This window comes from Diceros bicornis, chromosome 29, assembly GCF_020826845.1.
Source record: "Diceros bicornis minor isolate mBicDic1 chromosome 29, mDicBic1.mat.cur, whole genome shotgun sequence".
Classification (NCBI taxonomy): Eukaryota; Metazoa; Chordata; class Mammalia; order Perissodactyla; family Rhinocerotidae; genus Diceros; species Diceros bicornis.
In genome coordinates this window covers 16305415-16327861 of record NC_080768.1, presented here as the reverse complement: position 1 = coordinate 16327861, position 22447 = coordinate 16305415, and the positions used below count along the sequence as shown (strand labels likewise).

The window sequence follows — 22447 nt, the reverse complement described above, 5'->3', positions numbered from 1 at the left end:
GGGGCGGGCCGTGCTCGGAGCTCAGCTCGGCGGGCTGGGGGCGGCGGGCCGCAGAAGCCGAGCTGGCGGGGCGCAGAGCGGAGTGGACGGTTGAGCGCTGCGTGGAGGCTGTGCGGTGAGTGCCGCCCTCGAGTCTTCCCGACGCCGCGCCGTCGGCCCTGCCCGCTGCCTGCATCGCCTCCAGCCCGGCGCGCGCCCCGGGGTCCCTTGGGGCCTGCAGCTGCTCCGGGGAGACGGAGGAGACGGGCACGCTCCGGGCGGCGGGTCCTTTGTTTGGCCACGACGACGGGCGCGGGGAGGAGCGCTGGAGCCCGCGGAGCGAGAAACCTGGCCCGGGGTGTGGAGGCCCGGCCGCGGGTCGGGGGGCCGGGCTGGGGGTGTGGAGGCCGACAGCGGAGACCAGGCTGGAGATGCCGAGCCTGGGGGACGGGACACCGGACCGAAGATCGAGAGGCCAGGCTGGGGGCCTCGAGGCCGGGGGGCGCGTGGGGGGCGGGAGCCCGGGCCCGGGATGTGGAGGCCGCGGAGGGGAGACCCGACTGGAGATGCCCAGCCCGCGGGACGGGAGGCGCACCGAAAACCGAGAGGCCAGGCCGGGGCGCCGAGGCCGGGTAGTGGGAGGTCGGGCCCGGGCCCGGGAGCGGGGCGCGGGGGAGGGGGGCGCCGAGGCCGGGTAGTGGGAGGTCGGGCCCGGGCCCGGGAGCGGGGCGCGGGGGAGGGGGGCGCCGAGGCCGGGTAGTGGGAGGTCGGGCCCGGGAGCGGCAGGCAGCGGGATGCCAGAGAAGTGAGGGCGGCCGGGACGGGAGTAGCGGATGGTCGGCGCGGAGGAACGATGCCCCGAGGGCAGGAGGCGGGCCCGGTGCCGTCCCAGTGGCGCTGGCCCTCGGGGCTGAACCTCCCGTTGTTGGACGAGGGTGTGCTCTCTGCGGCCTTCTCTGTCTCGGGCCTAGATTTTCCCGGGTTGACTATGTAACTCAGTTTTCGGGAGAAGCAATTTCAGGCGTTAAACTCTAATTCCTTTTGAGACCTGAAGGTCTCCGTGAGTCCGTCCAGCTCGGCCATGTGATTGTGTGTCCATGGCCAAATCCACCTAGGAGCTGCTTTGAAATTCACTCAGGCCATGTTGAATGCGAGTGCCTTTCTCACACTTGTCACCCTTGTTCTCTCTCAAGCCTTATTTCCCAAGCAGCTGCCTCTCTCCCATTCTCAGTAAGTGGAACCCAAACCAAAAAACCAAGAACCAACCTTCTCAGCTACCTGTCCCCGGTCCTTCCCCAGTTAGCCACCAAAGCCTCCTCGACCTCCTAAATGTCCGCTAGATCTGTCCACTGCGCTCCATCTCTGATTTAAGTCACCCTAGGCTCTTACCTGGCTACAGCAGCCTCCTCACTGGCCTCCATACTTCCAGACCCTCTGCCCCTCTCCACTCCATTCTTTACAGCACAGGCTGAGGGATCTTTACAAAATAAAAATCTAGAAAACTGTTTCTTTGCCCATAGGAAAAACCCAGTCCCTTAGCATGGTAACATAGCCAAGCACAGGTTGGCTCCTTGGTCTCCTCACTTGCCTTATATTTCATTATAGCCTGTTTCACTTTCTACACAGCCAGGCTGATCTTAATACCTGTTCTCTGCCTGGAACATTCCTGCATTCCCACTCTGGTTGCATCACATCTGCTTGAGGAACTCCTACTTAGTTTCTGTTCTCATTCAACACTTCAAGGTTAAGTCTTCCTATTATGTGTTCCTTTCGCATCGGGATTTTCATAGAGGAAAACGTCATATCCTTTGCAGTTGCTTGTTTCCTATCTTTCCTACTAGCTTGTAAGCAAATTCCGTGAGGAACTGTGTTTGTCTTGTTCTTTACTGCCCTTCCCCATGTCCAGGGCCTGCACAAGTGAACGCCTATACTACAGTCTTATGCTTTTTAATAATTATGCCCTATCTAGAAAAAATAAACGTGTTTTAGGATTACTTAGCAAAATATAATTAAAAGATTGGATTAGGAAGGAATGGTAGAGGTGAAATATGGAGTGGTTGTAACGATGTGAGTATACAAGATAGTAATAGGAGCTGCTTAGCAAGGTGGTTTAGACCAACCTGTATCAAAACGTGCTCGGCCACTTTGAATGTGTTGTAGTTACATAATCTCTAAGAATGAAATATAAAGCTTAAATCATCCCTATCGCAACCTGATATTTGAGCTTTGGTTTTGCTTTGCTCTTTTGCAAAAGAAGGCTTTTGAAAGTTAGAATGTGCTTTAATGAACGGACAGTTTTTTGCAGTGTGGCAGTAAAACCTGTTGACGGTAAAAAAGAAATGAAACATTGTGCCTAATTAAATCGGATTTCTTTTTGCTATCCTGAAAAAGCCTTGCCTCCTGCGGTTTTAAGAGACTCACGTCTTACTGATATGGGCGATTGCAATGCTTCTTTACTGTTTTGCTTTCAAACCTGGTATAACACAATCTACTGCCGCATCCCCCTTGTAATGCTAGAAAGCAGTCTTTATTTTTATGAATGGTATTAAATTGATTCTGGTGCCTAGTATTAGATACTTCTTCAAGCTCTGCCTCAAAGATGGGAAGCACTGGTGTTTGGGCCTAAAAAAAGATGTGGGAATTCTTAGACTGTTAGATAACTGTTTTGTAGATATTTAACAAATACAAATGTAATGGAGGGGAATAGGTACTCTTGTCAGATGACCTAAGGCCAGGTCCCAAGGACGACACTTACCAGCTCATCCGTAAATAGGCATAAGTGATATACATACTTCACAGGGTTGTGAGGATAAAATGAGATAGTGTCTGTGACAGTGCTTTCTAAATCTCTGTGTAATATTGTTATTTCTCTGCTTATTTGTTCTTGCCTTCAGATTGCTTATAGGGCTTCTGAATTAGGGCAGAGTAAGATAAAGTTATCTGATGTGTAGTGCACACTGTCTGGCATCTGCCTTGCTGAGCTACTTTTGAATGCCGGTGAGCGTGGTTGTGAGTCCCACACAGGGACAGGGTCTTTCTGTCTTCCATTACTTCATACACTCAGGGTTTACCACAGTACTCTGTGCACAGTTGGTGTTCAGTAAATTCTAATGGCACAAATGACAATTGAGTAAATACTACTGACTCGGACTTTTCACAATTTCAAACCTTCTCTGGAAGGCAGGATTTCTTGAATCAGGTGGTTATAAACCTAAATCTGCTTCTACAGAGGAGTGGTTCTCAGGGGGAGGGAAGAGGCCTTACAAGTTATCTGTAATTCTTTCTCTGTTTTTTTGGTGAGGAAGATTGGCCCTGAGCTAACATCCATCTCCAATCTTCCTCTTTTTGCTTGACGAAGATTGGCCCTGAGCTAACGTCTTCCTTTCATCTCATCTTCTTCTCATCTTCCTGCTGCCCATCATCCTCTCTTTCATATGTGGGTTGCCACCACAGCATGGCTCGATGAGTGGCGTAGGTCCGCGCCCGGGATCCGAACCCGCGAACCCCAGGCCGCTGAAGTAGCATGTGCCGAACTTAACCACTGTGCCACTGGGCTAGCCCCTGTGATTTTTATAAAAGGCATCCAAGATCCTTCATTCTACATTTATTTGATACAGAATATTTAGGTTTGCAAGGACTTTCCCATTTCTCCTTTTGTCCCTCTAAAGGTATCATCATAGGACCTCAGGTGAGAGGAAGACAGACCCCTTGCATAGTAAGTTCTGTGTTCTCTCTGGCCAGTGGCCTTGAATAGTGGGGAGCTCACCAGTCTGTCTGCCTGGTCAGGTCGCCCTTTCCAGAGAAAAGGAAAGAATGGTTTTATTTGTTTGTATGGCACAACTGAACTTAGTTTATTCTGTAATTAATTTTACTTGCTGCTTGTGTGTTTTCACCTTAATTACAAAATAAATATTAAAAGATTGGCTTTATCAGGCCCAATGACAGTATCCAGTTTGGTGATTGTCATAAGTTTCCAAAGAAATTCAGAGACCTGATGGGAAACAATTTCAATAAAACTGCTGGCACATTACAGCTAGAGTCTTCTTATGTAAACTGTTGTGAAAAGTATGTTCTTTCTGTTTCACTTACTAAATCTGGAAATGGGACTGCTTTTGAGACTTTTTCCTCTCTGATTGATGATAAATACAATCCTGGTGTTTTTCAAGTTTTTTGACAGAAGTTTAGTCTCCCTAGAGGTCATACTGGAACGACTTCACCTTTTCTTTAGAGGCAAACAGAGATGTAGAAAATATGTCTTACTGACTTATGCTGAACGTTTAACCTGACACCAGTTATTTTACTTTTAGAAGTAAATTACCGAGAGGCATCAGAAACACCATAACCATCATTCCTGTTTTCTTCTTTAATAAGAGTAAGTGAGCTTTACACTATTTCAGTGTCTCTGCAGTCAGTTTCTATCGTGTTATTTGTGCTCTTTGTCTCATCTTAATTAGAGCTTCTAGGTTATGGACTTTTGTTTCCTTCCCTGAAATCATAGATAGTATTCTCCCTCCTATATGGTACTAAGCCATGTAGAAGAGCGGGTGTCTGCCCTCTCAAGGCAGACAGATCCTGGTTTGAATCCTGGCTCTGCCACTTGGAAGTTACTTACCTGCTCTGAGTCTCAGTCAACTGAACCTTTTCTAAAAAGAGGATCATTATGCCTCAGCATCGTTGGAAGGACTAACCAGAAATACATAAATAAATAACAAATCAATCAATCAATCAATAAAAGTACCTTTTAGCTCAGAGCCAAGCCCATAAGAGCTGGCAGTGAGAGGAACTGTTATTACATAACACTCTAATCACACAAGACATTGTGGTTCTTTGGCCCTTTCTTTGACTACCTGTTTTGGTAAATCTTTACTTAGAAATTTTTTTTTTAAAGATATTTATATTCATGGAGATGATTCAAAAGTAAGCAGTGTTGCTTCTTATGTCTCATTTTGAGATTTAAACAGAGCAGAGACCAGGTTTTATCCCTTACCTCAGTTTCCTTGTAGGACCAAGAACAGCCTACTGATAGGTGACAGGTTAGCTGAGTAAGACTCTCTCAAACTGGTTATACTAATTTCATATCTCATTTTGAAATCTCTACTATAGGCACAGTTTCAAACTATTTATTTTTAATAACGGTTTTTTTTTTCAAATTTTTAATACTTTATAACTTCATGTAGAAATTTCAATTTTAGAAATTAATTTTTATTTCTCTGCCTTAACTTTTTATTATTCTGCTTTACTTCATTATTGCAGTATACAACAGTCCCTTTAGTTGGCTTAACCACAATATAAATAGGGAAAACATTACAACTTTTCACTTTAGGAAAACACAGCATGAAATACTTAAATATCTATTTTAGAGTGACAATAAATTTATACTGACAACATATTTTAACTTTTGAAGATCTATCTGTTGTAGCTTCAGTGGCAAGTGCTAAAGGGTTTTAGGAACTAGAGAGGTGATGCTAAGACCCGAGTTCCAGGTTGCCATCTAATGTTCATTGGTCCACTTGGAACTTCTCTGGGATCTAATTAATATATATTAAAAAGTTTACTTTATTATCATCAGCATCATGAATTGATGGAAAGAATTACATACATCAGTAAGTAAGAAACAAGTAGTATTAAGTCCATTGCTGTGCCAGGATATATTTTTTAAACTCCTGTAGTATATTTTCCTATTTATGTTTTGTCAAATGAAAATGTTCTAAGAACTTAAACTCCTGTTATTGATTAGGGCATTAAATATTTCCCTTGGGGGGATAATTTTTTGTCTTCCTAGGATGAGATCACCATCCCCAGAATAACTTGTATTCAGCCAGGCGTTAGCTAATGGAGGTGAGGTAATGCTAAGTGTTAACACTTTAGAACGTTCTGCAAGAAAGCTCTGCTCCCAAGAGGGTGGATTTGGTGTGTTCATGTGGAAAAAGCAGATGGTGACAAGTAGAGAGCAAGTATGCACATGTCTGATGCAACAGGATTTATTTACTGTTGTATAATTTATTATAATTTTTGGTGGGGAAGATTAGCCCTGAGCTAACCTCTGTTGCCAGTCCTCCTCTTTTTGCTGAGGAAGATTGGCACTGGGCTAACATCTGTGCCCATCTTCCTCTACTTTATATGTGGGATGCCACCACAGCGTGGCTTGACAAGTGGTGCATAGGTCCACGCCTGGGATCCAAACCCGCGTACCCCGGGCCTCCAAAGTGGAGCACAGGAACTTAACCACTACACCACCAGGCCAGCCTCTAAATTTTTAATAGTATATGAAAGTCAGCTGATACTGTTGCAATATATATTATTCAGATACTAATAATGAAGGGAACGGACTATATGTAGTCCGTTATATACTATATGTGTATGCATTCCTGAGAAATCCTTATCAAAATAGTCTTAACACTGTTTTAGATCCTGTTTTAAAAGAAGTCATGTTTTTTCCTTTCAGCCACCAACTACCGTATTCAAACAAAATTGTCTATCTCATGTCTAATATCAGAAATTATTAAATTACAATTACTTGTATTAGGGCTGATCTATCTGAAACTTTTAAATTTTAAGGATTATTTGGTTAAAGAAAGTTGATTAAATGTATGGAAAGGAAACGACTACTTAAAAGTTACCTAATATTTCGATTAAATCTTAACATTGGTACAAGCCGAGAATCCAAATATTTTTAAACTCTGGAAAGCTAATCACTCTTTAAATCTAAACCGTCTATTCCAATCATAGGATAGAATTGTTTTATCCCACAGCTTTATCATTGGCAAGAGATCAAAAGGTTGTAAGAAGTTATTGTTTCAGCCCAAGAATCACTGCACTGTTTGCAGAAGTGTTTGATAAGAGATCTATTGTTAGGGCCTTGAGTATTGGTGGGAACCTATCAGCATTTAGGTGTTTCTGAACACATACTGTGTACCCTACTTTGGCAAACTCATTCCCAGGGCCAATTTGAGGTGAACCCTGGGGCCAGAAAGGACACTGGCAGAAGCTCCGTGTTCAGCTTCAGAAATTATCATGTTTATTAAGTCTTCTTTCCCACTGTGTTTTCACTCCAGATTTTCTACAGACTGGCCATAAAGCCTTGAAACACAGATAAGATTATTTTCTTGTGGATTGTAATGTCAATAAACCACTTATTATGTATTTGCCTGTGTTTCCAGAATTGTTAGCCACTCTGTACTGTTCTCTCAATTAATCAAAGTAACCACAACTTTGTTTTTCAAGCATGGATGGATAATTACTTTGACTTATGGTCTGCCCACTTAGCATTGGCATGCATAGGGGCAAGTAGTTGGTCTCTATGATATTTATGATTCAAGGAAGTTGAGATTTCCCTGCATCTAATACATGTTTATTGTATGTATGCAAGAAAAAGAGAAAAGCAGATGGCCTGGAACATGGTAGAGAGCAGTTAAGGAAGCATTGCAATTTTCATAGTAGTAGAGAATCCCTATTTTTGTCACTCTTGAAACAGGGCTGAGAGTTGAAATTGGCTAGCATAATCCTGTTTGATGCAGTCTACCATTGTTGAGAGAGTTTTGTTTTTTTTTTGTTTTTTTTTTTTTTTTGGTGAGGAAAATTGGCCCTGATCTAACATCTGTTGCCAATCTTCCTCTTTTTGCTTGAGGAAGATTGCCCCTGAGCTAACATCTGTGCCCATCTTCCTCTTATTTTGTATGTGGGATGCCACCATAGCACGGCCTGATGAGTGGTGTGTAGGTCCGTACCCAGGATCTGAACCCACGAACCCCGGGTCACTGAAGCAGAACGCACGGACTTAACCACTGTGCCACTGGGCCAGCCTCGATAGATATTATTCTATAAAATAATCTTTGTTACTATTTTATAACTTAAGAAACAATGCAGCTGTTACAGAAAAATGAGAAAATACAGAAAAATATGAAGGAATAAATAAGTTGTCAGTATTCCCATCACCCAGAGATAGCCACTGTTAATAAATAGGTTAATATGTAAAGATGCTGTATAATTCCTTTTGGTCTTTTTCTTGTGTTTATTTTAATTGAGATTATATTGTTTTACACAGTTTTATAGCCTTTTTTTACTTAGCCTTATGTTACATGCGTTTCCCAGGTTATTGATAGGTTCTTTCAAAAAGCTTTATGGCTGTATTAACCAATGTATGGATATACTATAACTTAACTATTTCTCTGTTCAAATTCTCAATATTTTCATGAATAATGCATTTCCTTCTCTTTCCCGCCTCTCCCCAATCTCTGGTGTTATTTCCTTAGGCTACATTCTTAGAAGTGTAATTTTACTAGATCAAACGTCAAGGCTTTTATTGAGGCGTGGGGGGACACGTTGTCAAAATGTTCTCAAGAGATGATACCAATTTGTGTCCCTTCTAGTAGTATATGAGAATGCCTGTCTGATACACTTTTGCTAGCATTGTGGGTGATTAGTTTTTGGTACTACTTGGTAAAATATGTGGTAAGTACACATGAAAGTAGAGGTAGGATATTTGGGGATTCTTGTCTCATAGTTTATCATGTGCAATCATATAAGAAATACCTCATTGTCCTTCCATCAGATTCACCAGCCTCCACATGTTGGGTGCAAAGAGTTAGTCATCCTTCCTTCACAATACAGTAGGTGAACCCTACTTGTTCTTATCTGAGACTAATGCTTCTCCATATGTGAGCTAGATTTGCAAAGCCTTGCATCCCATCAAGAACTTCTCTTTCTCTCCTCTTGCCTATTATTAGTTTCTCACTTTCCACGGATCATTCTCATCAGCATAAACACATGCCTTATATGTCCCATCTTTAAAACCAAACAAAACAAGAAATCTCCTCTACCTCTTGTCCCCCTCCACCTACTGTCCCATTTCTCCTTTCCCCTTCATGGCAAAACTGTGCTAACTCACTTTTGTCATCTTTACTCATCTTCGTTCTCCCATTCTTTCAACTCACTGCAGCAACCTTGATCCTTTTAAAATACAATTTTCAAAAAGTAAAACTTGGCTGTTGTGTAAATATAAAATAAATTGTCAAATATTTTATTCAATTGATTGATTAATAATAGAACCAGTAAGATGTTAAGACCAGTTGAAAGGAGAATTTGAAGAACAGACGTAGATGTAGACGGTTGGGTATAATAAAACGAATTTGCTAATAGAAGCAAAACTGGTTAATGTCCTGTCAGGCAATAGAATGTAGTTTGGGAGGGGCATCTCTTCTACAGGTTGGAAATCCATTGCATCAAAGACAACAAGATAAAATTCATTTTCATTTCTGTAGACAAGAGTCATTTGTCTGGTTATCTGTTTTTTATGGCTCAACTTCCTACCGAGCTGTAAAATAGCCTAGTCAGTAGAAGGTCGATCAAAAGAGGACACCCCATAAAATCAGATAATCCCCGAGATTCCTCTAGACAGTGCCCAGCACTGCACTAAAATTATCTAGTAATTTCTTTTGCCCATTCCAAGTCTTGGACAATTTTTCTTGACAATCTGTACTATATGGTCATTCTTGCCAAAGCCAGTGGTTTTCTTTCCTCATCTAAATTAACCACTTAGCAAGACTCGAAACAATCCAACACTCATTGAAAGACTTCTGCATGCTTGGGTACAGCACAGTCATCTGATTTTCCCCCGTTTCCTTCACTCTCGTTAGTCTCTTGCTGGCCCTGCTTCCTCTAGTAACCTTCTAAATATCAGAGTGCCCCGGTAATCTCCGGCCCTGATGTCCCTCTCAGTTCCAGGTTCTTAGCTACCCATATCCACTGTTGAGCTCTAGTCCAAGCTTCCAGCATTCTTTCCGGAACTGTTCCAGAAGGCTTCTCATTGGCCTATATGCTTCCACTCAACCTTCTACAGTCGAGTCTCTGCTCAGCAGCCGGAGTGATTTTTTTAAAGCATGCCGTCCCTCCTCTGCTTAAAACACTCCAAAGGTTTCTCCTTGCAATTAGGAGAGACTGGAAGCTCCTCTTGGCTCCTAAGGCCCTGTGTGATCTTGCCTTTCCTGGTTCATCTCCCTTCACGCCTTCCCTTCCTTCACCCTGGACTAGTCAATCTGGTCTTCTTTCTGCACCATGAACACCCTAAGCTCTTCCAGGGCCTTTGTACTTGCTGGTCCTTCCTCCAGCAAGAACAGCCTCAGTTGGTAGCCTCTGTGTCACTTAGATCTCAGTGTAAATGTCACCTCGGAGATGACTTCCCCAATCACCTTAGCTAAAGGAGCTCACACTCCCAGTCTATTCCTTTACCCTGTTTTATTTTCTTCATAGCCCCTGTCAGTATCTGAAATCTTATTATCAATCTATAATTAGTCCTCCTCTCTAGAATGAAAGATTCTTGAAGGTAGGAACTTTGTCTTATCTTCCACCCTGTCCTAGTGCCCAAAGTGGTAGCTGGCACAAAGCACGTGCCACCAGATATTTGCTTACTGACTAAAAGATGTGTCATTCCAGTTGTAGTCATCTTCCCTTGGTTTTCTAGAAAACCTACAGGAAGTAAGATGGTAGAAAAGCAAAAAGCCGTTAGAGAAATGCAAAAACAAAGACTACCTTTGAGAGAAGGTGAAACACTGCCCTCCCCTGTGGTTAAACAGGGGTCCTGACACTTCCTCTTTTCCATATCGTTTTTGCCATCTTTTCCCACTGTACGTGCACACAGTACTTATGGAGAGAGGAGGAAAGAACTTAGCTTTAGAGAAGAGTAGAACTGAGAGTTCTTGCAAGAAGAGAGAGCTAAGAAAGAACTTAGCTTTCAGGAGACCTTGAAAAGAAGGGGCTTTGGTACAGAGTTTCAGTTTGGGAAGATAAAAAAGTTCTGGAGATGCATGGTGGTGATGGTTACACAACAGGATGACTGTACTTAATATCACTGACCTGTACACTTAAAAATGGTTAAAATGGTAGAATGTGTGTATATTTTATGACAATTTAAAAAATTTAAGAAGGGGGTGGGAGGCTTGGACTTTCTGTAAAGGCTTTTATGGTTGACTGAGTCCTGTTGATGGGGTTGTGTATTCTTTTAAGATTTATGATTTTAGCATAGGAGTTAAGTTAAAGTTGTATTTTGATTGGAATTTCTGAGATTGCCAGGGCTTCTAGAGGCTGGAGAAAGTCAAGATTGTTTCGTCCTTAGTTTTTGGTTTTTAACTGTGTTGAGTTTGAAGGCTGAGTTCTTACCAATGACCTGATCTATTGTAATAGAAACAAGTGGCAATCTGTATCTTGATGTAGTGGGGGTATACAAATGTAAAAATTTATCGAGCTGCACATTTCTTATCTGTGTACTATATGTACTTCATAGCTCAATTAAAAGAGATTGAGAGAGAGAGATGGGCTATATTACACATACCCTTACAAAGGATTATTGTTTTCAAGTTTGACTCACAGAAACCTTTAACAGTAGAGGTGAAGCTCGGGGAGGAGTGATAATCCTAATGTGAAAATGTCCATATAAAGTATTTGGAGAGATAATCATTGGAATAATTAATATAGTGCAGTGCTCTTAATGACTGACTTTGATTAACTTCTGTTTTCTATATATTCTAGTTAATAAAAGTATCCATGGAGAACTCTGAAAACTCAGTGGATTCAAAATCCTTTAAAAATTCGGAAACGTAAGTATTTAAATGGAATCCTTTATAATCAGAAAAGACAGGTGTATGTAATACAGGAGACTTGGAGGAGTGAGGAAGCAGAAAGAGGGTGGGCTTTCAAGCCAGGGAGACCCAGTTGACTTTCTACCTCACCAGCTGTGTGGCTTTACACGTGTTAACTGATCCTCTCTGAATCTCGTCTTTATTTATTTGTTTATTTTATTTTATTTACTTATTTATTTATTTGGTGAGAAGGATCAGCCCTGAGCTAACATCCATGCTGATCCTCCTCTTTTTGCTGAGAAAGACCGGCCCTGAGCTAACATCTATTGCCAATCCTTGTCCTTCTTTTTCCCCTTTTTCTCCCCAAAGCCCCAGTAGATAGTTGTATGTCATAGTTGCACATCCTTCTAGTTGCTGTTTGTGGGACGCCGCCTTTTGTCCGGTATCCGAACCCGGGCTGCCAGTAGCACAGCGCGCACAGTTAACTGCTAAGCCCGGGGCTGGCCCTAGAATCTCGTCTTTAAAATAAAACTTGCATGGAACTGTACGGAGGATTGAGGGGAAGACCAGGTACTGTGTCTTACCCATAGTGGAAACCCCATCTCAGAAGCAGAAGGATGCATGGGAGAGGCAGAACATGCAAGTCTGGATGCTTCTGTACCTTCCCAAATCACTTGTAGGATGAGAGGTTTTGTGTTTCAGGGAGTGTTTTGGCCTCCTATCTATTTATAAGTTTTAAGACTAAAATGAATTGCTAATTCTCAGTCTGGGGAAGAATTGCCTGTTTATAGATTATCTTTTAGGCTTTGTTTTTCTCAGTCTTCCTTTTTTTGAAATATTCTGCTTATTAGTGCTTCCAATAACCAGCAGAGGGAGAAAGGAAAAAGATAAAACTCAAACACTCTTGATTTAATTCACATCTGTTATTAACCATTTGGGATCTCTTGTAATACTTTTAATTCTAAAAGTTTATTTCTGAGACCCAGTATTATTATTGGGAACAACCCAGGGAATTACAAACTAATTTTAGTACTAAACAATAGTATTACAGCAATACTATTAACAGGTTACCCATAAAGATTTAGCAATATTTGTTTCACAAAGGAATTTTCCTAGAAATTAAACTTTTGAAATGTGATCTCATTTTAGAAGTTTTTTGTTTTTTTTTAAAAAACCCTTTTAAAGTGATTTACACATTTTCTTAACCTTTTCATATCGTACAGAACATAATTTAATAGCAAAGGGCATGGAAGCCCAAAACAGATTTAGGTCTGTTTTGATCCTGTGATAAATTATCCTCGAGTTCCTAGGCCTTTGGAGTCTCTGCTCTTTGTCAGGCATGCCCCCTGCCTGTCTAGCTATCATACTGCTGGTAGAGGGGCACCTACCTCCTGAGGAGGCTGCAGCAGGTGGTAGGGAATTACAGTTCTGTGATCCATTGTCTGTATGACCTTCAACAAGTCACTCAGCTTTCAAGAGTTTTAATTTTTTCATCTGTAAAATGTGGGGATCCTCACCTCTAGCTAAATATAATAGTTCGTTTCTGACCTTGACTGCGCTAATTTACTATTTTAATCTTTTTAGAATTGTGTGTAATGTGGTATACTGGCAGGTTAAGTGCATGAATACATGGACTTTAGGTATCGATGTTTGGCTGTTCCTAGACCTGTTACATCCTGATTCTTGGTCTAGATCAGGGGTCAAGCCTGCAGCCTGTTTTGGTCAAGTTTTATTGGAACATGGCCACACCCATTCATTTACATATTGTCCTGAGCTGCTGTCACCAGCAGAATGGAGTAGCTGCAACAGAGACTGTAGGGCCCACAAGCCTAAAAGACTTAATATTTGGCCCTTTTGAGAGAAAGTTTACTGATCCTGGTCTAGATAACAGAGATTTTTCAATAAGTGACCTTCAGACAAGTATTATCAATTGTTCACAATAGTCATTCTATGTATTAATAAATTATTGATTTATTCAGCTCATAGGGTTTAAGGAACAGTTTAGCAATTGTGTTAAATATTGTGCTTTGAGTCATATTTGCATTTTGTTGATTTCCTATAATTCCAGGGTGATTTTTAAGATTTTACTCTTACCTTGAAGGATAAAATATTTCACAAAGTTACAAGAAATTTTTAAAGTATAAAATGTGTTTGATGAAATTTTAATAAAATTTACAGGGAAACAAAATATGGAGATTAAAAGCCTGAACTCTGAAGTCCAACAGATGCTTTCAGCCTTGGCTCTGACACCGTGGTGTCTGCATAACCATCAGCACGTTCCTTACCCTCATGGTGGTCCTTTCCTCATCTATGAAATGGGTTTTTGTGAAATTTAAGTGAGGAAAAGCCTGTAGCACATAGCCTGACACATTACATCCAAAAATGTTAACTGTTCTTACGTGTTTTAAAAGTTGTATTAATGTGAACAGCAGCACTGGTCATTTCTGTCTGTGTAAACTATTGTTTGATTTCCAAACAGAAGGATCTTACGTGGAAGCAAATCAACAGACTCTGGAATATCCTTGGATAATAGTTACAAAATGGATTATCCTGAAATGGGTTTATGTATAATAATTAATAATAAGAACTTTCATAAAAGTACTGGTATGTATCATAACATAATTTTTAATCCTTTTCAAATATTTGTACCATTTGTATTTGGTGTAGTATAAATAATAGTGTTGATATTATTAGTTAGTAAACTATGACACAGAATAGCCATGAAGTAGAGATAGAGCAGGACCTACAGGTCCTACAATACAACATAAGCTGTTAATCTTCTGCCCATCATCAAAATCTCTCCCTTTTCCAACAGCTAGCCTCCTATCTGTATGTTGGCCTCTTCTGCCCTGACTTCTCTGTAACCCTTGCTTCTTTATCCTCCTGCTCCCTCTTTTATGCTAATGGAAGGGTCACAACAAATAGTAAGTAGTAGTATTTTTCCTTTCCAGGAACTGTGCAAGGTACTTCGCAGATACTGTCTCATTCAATTTTTACAACTCTGAAAAGTAACCTCTATTAGATGCGGAAAGTTAGCATCCTTGCACAGACTCACACAGATACTTTAGTAGCAGCACTGGGACACAGCCCTGCTGTGCCTACCCCCCAGCCCAAGCTCTGAATCCACTTGTGCTGCCTCACTCCCTTGCGTCTTCCTTTGCTCTACTGACTTTTTCTTCTTCCCTTACAAAGATGACAGACCGCATCTTAAAGAGACCTTTCTTTTACTCTGCTTCCTCTTAAGCTTTGATCTGATTTTTGTCTCCTTCCTTAAATTTTGCAAGCATGTACTTTAAGCTTGCCATCTTCACTTCTTTCCATCTCTCTTGAACCTGTTTTTCTGTTTTCTACCCCTGCCACTCTGCTGACATTGCCTTCTCAGGCTCACCATGGCCTGCTCACAAAATCCCCTTCTCAGTCTCTATTCTGTGTACTATTGAATCTAATAAATGCATTTTAGAATTTTTTTTTCAGAGAATATAAAAAAATCAAATCCTTTATGATCCTAAAAAGCTAATTAACATCGTGATGTATTACTTGATACATTTTTCCTTGACAATTTCTCTTAAAGCTTAATTTTATTCATAATATGCAAGCAATATTGTATCCTGCTTGTTCCACTTCATGTAATATTAGCGTTTTTCATGTTGTAGAATTTTCATGTTATTTTAGTGATTGTATGATATTCCATTCCTGAAACATACCCATTCCCTTAATTTGCATAATCTACCCTATGAGTGAGCATTTTGGCTGTTTCCCCATTTTATATTTTCAAATTGATGTGATAATTCTTTGACTTGGCATATTAATCGTATTAGAATTAATTTTTAACTAAAGAAACTAGAAGCAGCAGATCCAATTTAGGGGGCTGTCTACCAGAGTGCTGGTGAAAATGGAAAGAAGCCAGATTACACTGGAAAGATAAGCAGAGTTTGGTGGTAGATTATAAGGAGTGAGAGAAAGAGTAGTTGAAAATGGATGTCTAAGTCTGAATGGTATCATTTTTATTACTTTTGGCTATAAGTTGAGATACCACCTTCAACCATTAGACATTCTGCCTCACATTGCTAGTTATGATGCCCTCTTCCTATAGAATTTCACATTGCTGAACCTATTCTTTAAAAATAAAAAAGCACATAGTTCCACTCCTCCCCAAAAATACTTGGACCAGTTCTCTGGCTTAGGCATTAGAGTGAGCTCCTTTTCTGCTTTGAAATTTGAAGGTCAGATTCTCACAATGATCTCTGACAGCCTGGTGTTTTCTGTCTTACTACTAAGTGGCTCACAAACCAGGACCAGAATTCAGTCACCAAGTCACACAGCTGCAGTGTGTTCTCAGCCTTTCCAATGTCAAACCTTGATGAGCTTATTTTAATTTAGCAGAAATAATATACGACCATAATAGAAATTTCAGAAATTACAAATTAACAAAAGAGAAAATTAAGATCACTCATAATCACACTACTCAGAGAGAACAATATTTTGGCGATAAAGATATTTAGTCTTTTTTCCATTCATACGTATTAAATTTACTCACTTCTAAGACGTGTTACCCCCAATGCTTTAGCATTTTCAAATTTGAGTGCGTCGTACAGTCAGTCCGTATGTTTCTGTGGAAGGTACTGTAAAGGTGGGAGGAAAGCCCGGGACCCTGGGATGCAGATCTAGCACACGCTGTGTCCTTCATACAAGTTCCTGGCCTTCTCTGTGCTCCACGTCCCACATCTGCACAATGAAGCAGTCATAATAACTGTCTGGTGGTGGATGGAAGGCTTAGAGGAGATTACCCACAGCAGAATGCCTGATGAACAGTATTAACGTGGTAGTGGTTTGTGATTTTTTTCCTGAAAAGATACTGTGAAAGTAGTAATGTATCTTAAAATCATTGGGAACTTAAAATCAAAGAAATACAGTTTCTCTGAGTGTGCGACATGTGTGTATTGTTACATATATATAATTTTTTCTTAAAAGTAGGATCATATTGTTTCCTAGTCTTTTTTTTTTTTTTTAAACAATGACCAATTTTTCCTGGCAAAATTTTGTTTACAAAAATTTTAATGAAACATAGTATTCCATTATTCCATTATATAAATGAATCATAATTTGTTTAACCAAACTCTTCTCAGTAGGCATTTGTTTCTGTTTTTCACTATCTAAGCAGCAGTGAAAGATATCCTTGTGACTGTGACACTGATACAGCTTATATTATGAAGCGTCTTATAAATGCTAAGAAGTTAAAGAGACTTTGTGTCACCATGATCAGAATAATTGAATCTTCTTAGCATTTGAAAGGAAAAACTTACTGTGGATCGTGTGAATCGCTGAATAGTTTATTTCATTTCAGAGCAGTTAATCTTTCTTAAAATGCAATTAAAAGTAATTTTTTCTGTTCCAAGGAATGTCACCTCGGTCCGGTACGGATGTAGATGCAGCAAACCTCAGGGAAACATTCACAAACTTGAAATACGAAGTCAGGAATAAAAATGATCTTACACGTGAAGAAATTGTGGCATTGATGCGCAGTGGTAAGAAATAATTAAAAGAATTACCTTCATTGTCCGCTTTTGTATTACAGTCTAGATATAATTACACATATAATAATAAAGCATGAGAATTGTGGAACTATACTGTACATAATCCTACTCTATGTTTTATATAAGTAAAATAGAAGTTATTCATTGAATGCCCACTACCTAAAATGGTTTGAGGTATGTTGCTCTGCTCCAAGCTGGGTTTAGATGATCTCTTAGTTCTGTTCTCAGGTTTCTTCATCTTATTCCCATATAGTATATATGAGATTATTGAATAAAGTTACATTGTTTTTTGTTTGTTTTTTCTTATTCGTAAACATTTTTCCAGTTTCTAAAGAAGATCATAGCAGAAGGAGCAGTTTTATTTGTGTGTTTCTAAGCCATGGTGAAGAAGGAATAATTTTTGGAACAGATGGACCTGTTGACCTGAAAAAATTAACATGTTTCTTCAGAGGGGATTATTGCAGAAGTCTAACTGGAAAACCCAAACTTTTCATTATTCAGGTAATAGATAACTGAGCAACTCGGTTATTGAGGATTAATTGGAGATTAATTTACTCACTTGTGGATTATCCAAGGGATTTATTTTTTTCCCTGAAGCTACTGAACTGTTGTTACTTTTTTATTCATTTAAACCACCACTTAGGAAATACAGAATAAATTTTAATTTTAGACTTACATCAGAAAGATTCTGCATAATTAACATCAATTTTTACACGGCTTCTATATTTCGCAGAAATTACAGTTATTTATGTACACACTTTTTCTTTTCCTAAGGAAGATTTGACCTAAGCTAACATCTGTTGCCAGTCTTCCTCTTTTTTTTGCTTGAGGAAGATTCGCCCTGAATTAACATCTGTGCCAGTCTTCCTCTTTTTTTTGCTTGAGGAAGATTCGCCCTGAATTAACATTTGTGCCAGTCTTCCTCTGTTTGGTATATGCGTCACCACCCCAGCATGGCCACCGACGGGTGGTGTAGGTCCGCACCCAGGTACCGAACCCAGGCCGCCGAAGTGGGGCACGCCAACCTAAACCACTACGCCATAGGGCTGGCCCCGACACACACATTTTTTTAAATAAATGTTTGTTTTTTAACCTCTAGGCCTGCCGAGGTACAGACCTGGACTGTGGCATTGAGACTGACAGTGGTGTTGAGGATGACATGGCGTGTCAGAAAATACCAGTTGAGGCGGACTTCTTGTACGCTTATTCTACAGCACCTGGTGAGAAAGCCACAGATAATGAATGTTACGTGTGGATTTTAAACAGTGAAGAGTATATGCCAAAGGCTGTCAAGATTTTGATATCCATAAAAAACAGCTAACTTGGCTGTATTTCAAGGTACCTTAACCACAGAGAAGTCTCAAAAAATTGTCTTTAGCCAAGGTTGGCTAGAAAATATGCCTATATAAGAAAGCATACTTACCCAGTGTCTTCATGAACTTGATACCAGGTAGGATACGATGTTGTGTTATAGGCCAAGTCAGAACTTCGTCCACTTCTTAGAATGAGAGAGAGGTAGGATTTCCGGGAATTCTTTGGAAGATATAAAATAAAAAAGAGAAACATGAATAGTATGTGAGAGGGTTGAAGTGGAATGAGGTAAAGAAATAAAGTAAAATATGACGTATGAAGAGGTTACTAACCTCCACTTTTTTGTGGTTATGTTGCACGTCATCATATAAATAAATAGTTATTGATCATACAATTTTTTTTTATTGTACGACTAACTCAGGGTGTCACAAAGATTGGAAATATAGGACAAATGTATTTTTAAACAGTGTTACATTTTCAAATGTGGTCAACATGTTTCCTTCTTAATCTCCAGGCATCTTTCCGGGTAAAGTACTTCTAAATTAAAAACAATGGATCCAATAGTTAAGATGAAAAAAGTACAATACACTATTTTCCCTTTTGGGTCCTTTTTTAATACTCTGTAATATATTTATTATACTTTAATCGGATGCCTTGTAGACAGATTTGGGACACTCAAATGTGTGTGCGTGCATAAGCAGTTTATTTCTTGGATAAGCCAATAGTCTGATTGCAACAGCATGCTTCTTAGAATGATCCTTTTTGTATCTTTGCGTTTGCATCTTCTTCTGCGTGTTTTCTTCTTCTTCCCTGTTGGAAGGGAAGCCCAGACAGTAGAACTCTAAAAAATTCAACAGTGAAGTTAGTCCACAACTCTTTTTGCCTTGTTGAAAGCATAGGTGTATACACAACACACTTTTTTTTTCCCCTCCAGCATCATTTCCCCTGAAACCAATGGTGTCGTTTGTTTGTTGTTTATATAGCTAATAATACCTGTGAAAGTTTATGCTTGTTTTTACCTTTATGATTATGTAATAATTTATAAGATCACATATCCATGGTATTTTGGTTATATTTTGCTTTGCAGGTTACTATTCCTGGCGAAATTCGAAGGAGGGATCCTGGTTCATCCAGTCACTTTGTGCTATGCTGAAACTGTACGCTCACAAGCTCGAGCTTATGCACATTCTTACTCGGGTTAACAGAAAGGTAGCCATGGAATTTGAGTCCTTTTCCCTTGACGCAGCTTTTCATGCAAAGAAGCAGATTCCATGTATTGTGTCTATGCTGACAAAAGAACTGTATTTTTATCACTAAAGAAATGGGTGATTTTTTTTTTAAGTTTATATGTCAATGGAGGAAATGGTATAATCGATACTATATTTTCTTTTCTCATTTAACTCTAATCTGATCCTCCAGGTGGTACTTTGAAACATACCACTTTCACAATAGAACTACTGGGAAGCTACCTCAAACTCAGAATCAGGTAGTTGAAATTGAATTTAATTAGGAATAAATAAAAATGGATAGTGGTACAATCATGAGAAAATGATTGTAAATTAACAGCTCTCATCATTTGCAATTTTTAGTGATGCTGTGCTATGAATTTTCAAGTAATTATGGAAAAAGGTAAACATTGCAGTAATGAATTTCAGTGGTATTGATATGCTCTCATTTAAGTATGCATCCTAGTTTTTGTCAAACTATAGAAATGATGATGTGGAATAATGTATCCTAGAACTTGGGATCCATCCATGGGCATGGTCAAAGGCTCAAAGACCTTGATTTTAGCATTGGTATTTGGAGATAAGTCAACTGTATTTTTGGATCATATATCTGAGTGCATAGTTTTGTGATGTTTATCCTGAGCATGTCTTTGTAAAAAAAATTGTGTTTAATATTGAAAAAGAAACTACGTATTTTACTTGGGAGAAAGTGTGAGCAAGCTAAGTTGACTCTTAAGACTAAATGCAACATTAATAGAGGAAGACAGAGTTAGAACTATAAGGTGCTGAAATACAGCTCATCCACCAGCATATGTGTCCTGCCATATTTGTCCCTGTGCAATCTCTTGAGCTTCACATACCAGCAAAATATCTGAAGAGCTATTATGTAAAAACCTGAAATTATTGGTCAAACTGAATAGCAGTGTGTTTTGAAGAAATTCTACAGGAACATACTAAAATACAACTTCTGCAATAACCAGTGAAATTCAGGAAGAAACAATAAATCAGTCAGCGGGGCACTCTGTAATTAGAAGCTGGTTTGAGCCCCAGCAGCGGCGTGGTGCAGCCTGTGTGAGGAAGGCAGAGCCAGGGACCGTGGCTTCAGAAAAAGGACTACTGGCTGCTTTCTTCATATGCACTGATGTGTGTGGAGGATGCCCCCAAGGCAGAAATCTCCAAGAAAGTGAACCAAATCAGAAATTCCTGAAATGGAAATTTTCCAAAGTTGATGAGGGTCACAATAAAAACCATAGTTCTCTTTGTAGTAAAATTTTTGAGCTAACATGTTAAGTTATTTTCTGTTGAAGTTTACAGTTAAGCGAAAATGATACTGTTATAATTACATACTGTTCCCTGAAGTGAAAAGACCGTGGTACACAGGACTTGAGAAATCATCTGGTCTTCCCCTCCTTTGGTGGACGGGGAAACTGAAGGCCGAGAGAAGAAACAGCAGGGCCCCCAGCCAGAGAGGCCAGGCTCCAGCCTCCTCAGTCAGGGAGGTGTTGAGCCGTCTCTGCATCCTGGTGCCTCACTGGTTGTCAGTCTGATGTTCCACGTGAGCTTGCTTGTGCTCAAAGAAAACAACTCACATTTATAAATGACAGCTATTTGTTTTTATTGTGTCTGTAACTTTTTCAGAGTAAATGAAGTATGTAATGGTATCTTAAGATGTGTTCTCATGTGACAATTTTTTAAAAATTTATTATGAATTTTTATTTCAAAATATAAATTCTAATTTAAAATTACCAACACGTTTAAGTTTTTTTGGTTATTGTTTCTGATGTTGTGCTGCTAATTGGAGTTAAAATATTTTTAACCGAGAACTTAAATTGGAAGGGCCAAAGAGGATGCAACAGGACCCTATAATCAAATATTTTGAAATGGTGTCAAATTACCAAACAGAATAAGCAGACTTCTGTTCTTCCCGGGCCCTCCCAGAAGGCCCTGTTCCTAAAACAACCATGATGCCAGGAAGGATACTGGGTTTGCGTGGATCGCAGTCCCTAAATATGACCATGTTTTTGTTTCCTTGTTTTGTGAAATGGTGAGTAACAGAGTATAAAGGATATTGCTGAAATGAAACCATTTTTCACCACATAAATTTTAAATAGGACTAATAGAGGGAGGAAAAAGAACTAGGGGATTATGCAACAAACCATTGATGTTCACTGATGGCCACCTCTGGGAGATGAGGTTGTGATAGCGAAAGATGTTCCCCTTTTTTTATTTTATGTGGTGAGTAAAGGAATATAAGAAAGTGCTAACATGAGTAGTTTTAAATTTCTTCCAATGCTTCTAATGAACATATATTACTTTTAGGTCAGAAAACTAAATAAAATTCTGCTAATTGGGAATAGAGGATTCCTGTTTCCAGGGAGTAGAGGGTGACGTGAATAACTTTTTTAAGACTCTTAAAGCTGTAGTTCTGTAATGTGTTGAGAAAATTGAGCCCATTCTAATCCCCCTACTGTTTATAAATAAGTCTTAGATATTAAAAAGAAGAAGACCAGGAGGGCATATATGTATGGTGACGAATGGAAACTAGACTTGGTGGTGAACACAATGCAGTCTATACAGAAGCTGAAATATAATTATGTACACCTGAAGTTTATGTAATGTTATAAACCAGCGTGACCTCAATAAAATAAAAATGTAAGAAATAATAAACTACCTTAAAAAAAAAAGACCAAGAACCCAATAGGAAAATGGGCCAAGGGTACGAACAGAGAGTTCACAGAAAAAGACCAAATGTCCCTGACACTCAACGTGAAGAGCATAATATCCATCATCATAAGGGAAATGCAAATTAAACTAAGGTATCATC

At 39.7% G+C, this 22447-nt stretch overlaps 1 protein-coding gene across 3 annotated transcripts; it reads left to right on the top strand.

Moving 5' to 3' along the window:
- Window positions 1-22: 22 nt before the first annotated feature.
- CASP3 (caspase 3) lies at window positions 23-21368 on the top strand. 3 transcript variants are annotated; one of them, XM_058524972.1, is made up of 7 exons: window positions 23-115; window positions 11503-11570; window positions 14035-14156; window positions 16949-17077; window positions 17412-17587; window positions 18186-18306; window positions 19485-21368. In XM_058524972.1, exons 2-7 carry the CDS (start codon window positions 11518-11520, stop codon window positions 19712-19714), a joined length of 831 nt encoding a protein of 276 aa, XP_058380955.1. In that variant the 5' UTR covers window positions 23-115; window positions 11503-11517; the 3' UTR covers window positions 19715-21368. The 3 variants fall into 3 exon arrangements, with proteins under 3 accessions (XP_058380955.1, XP_058380953.1, XP_058380956.1); XM_058524970.1 differs by having other exon boundaries at window positions 24-115; window positions 14032-14156; XM_058524973.1 differs by lacking the exons at window positions 23-115; window positions 18186-18306 and having other exon boundaries at window positions 14032-14156; window positions 19485-19550.
- Window positions 21369-22447: the final 1079 nt, after the last annotated feature.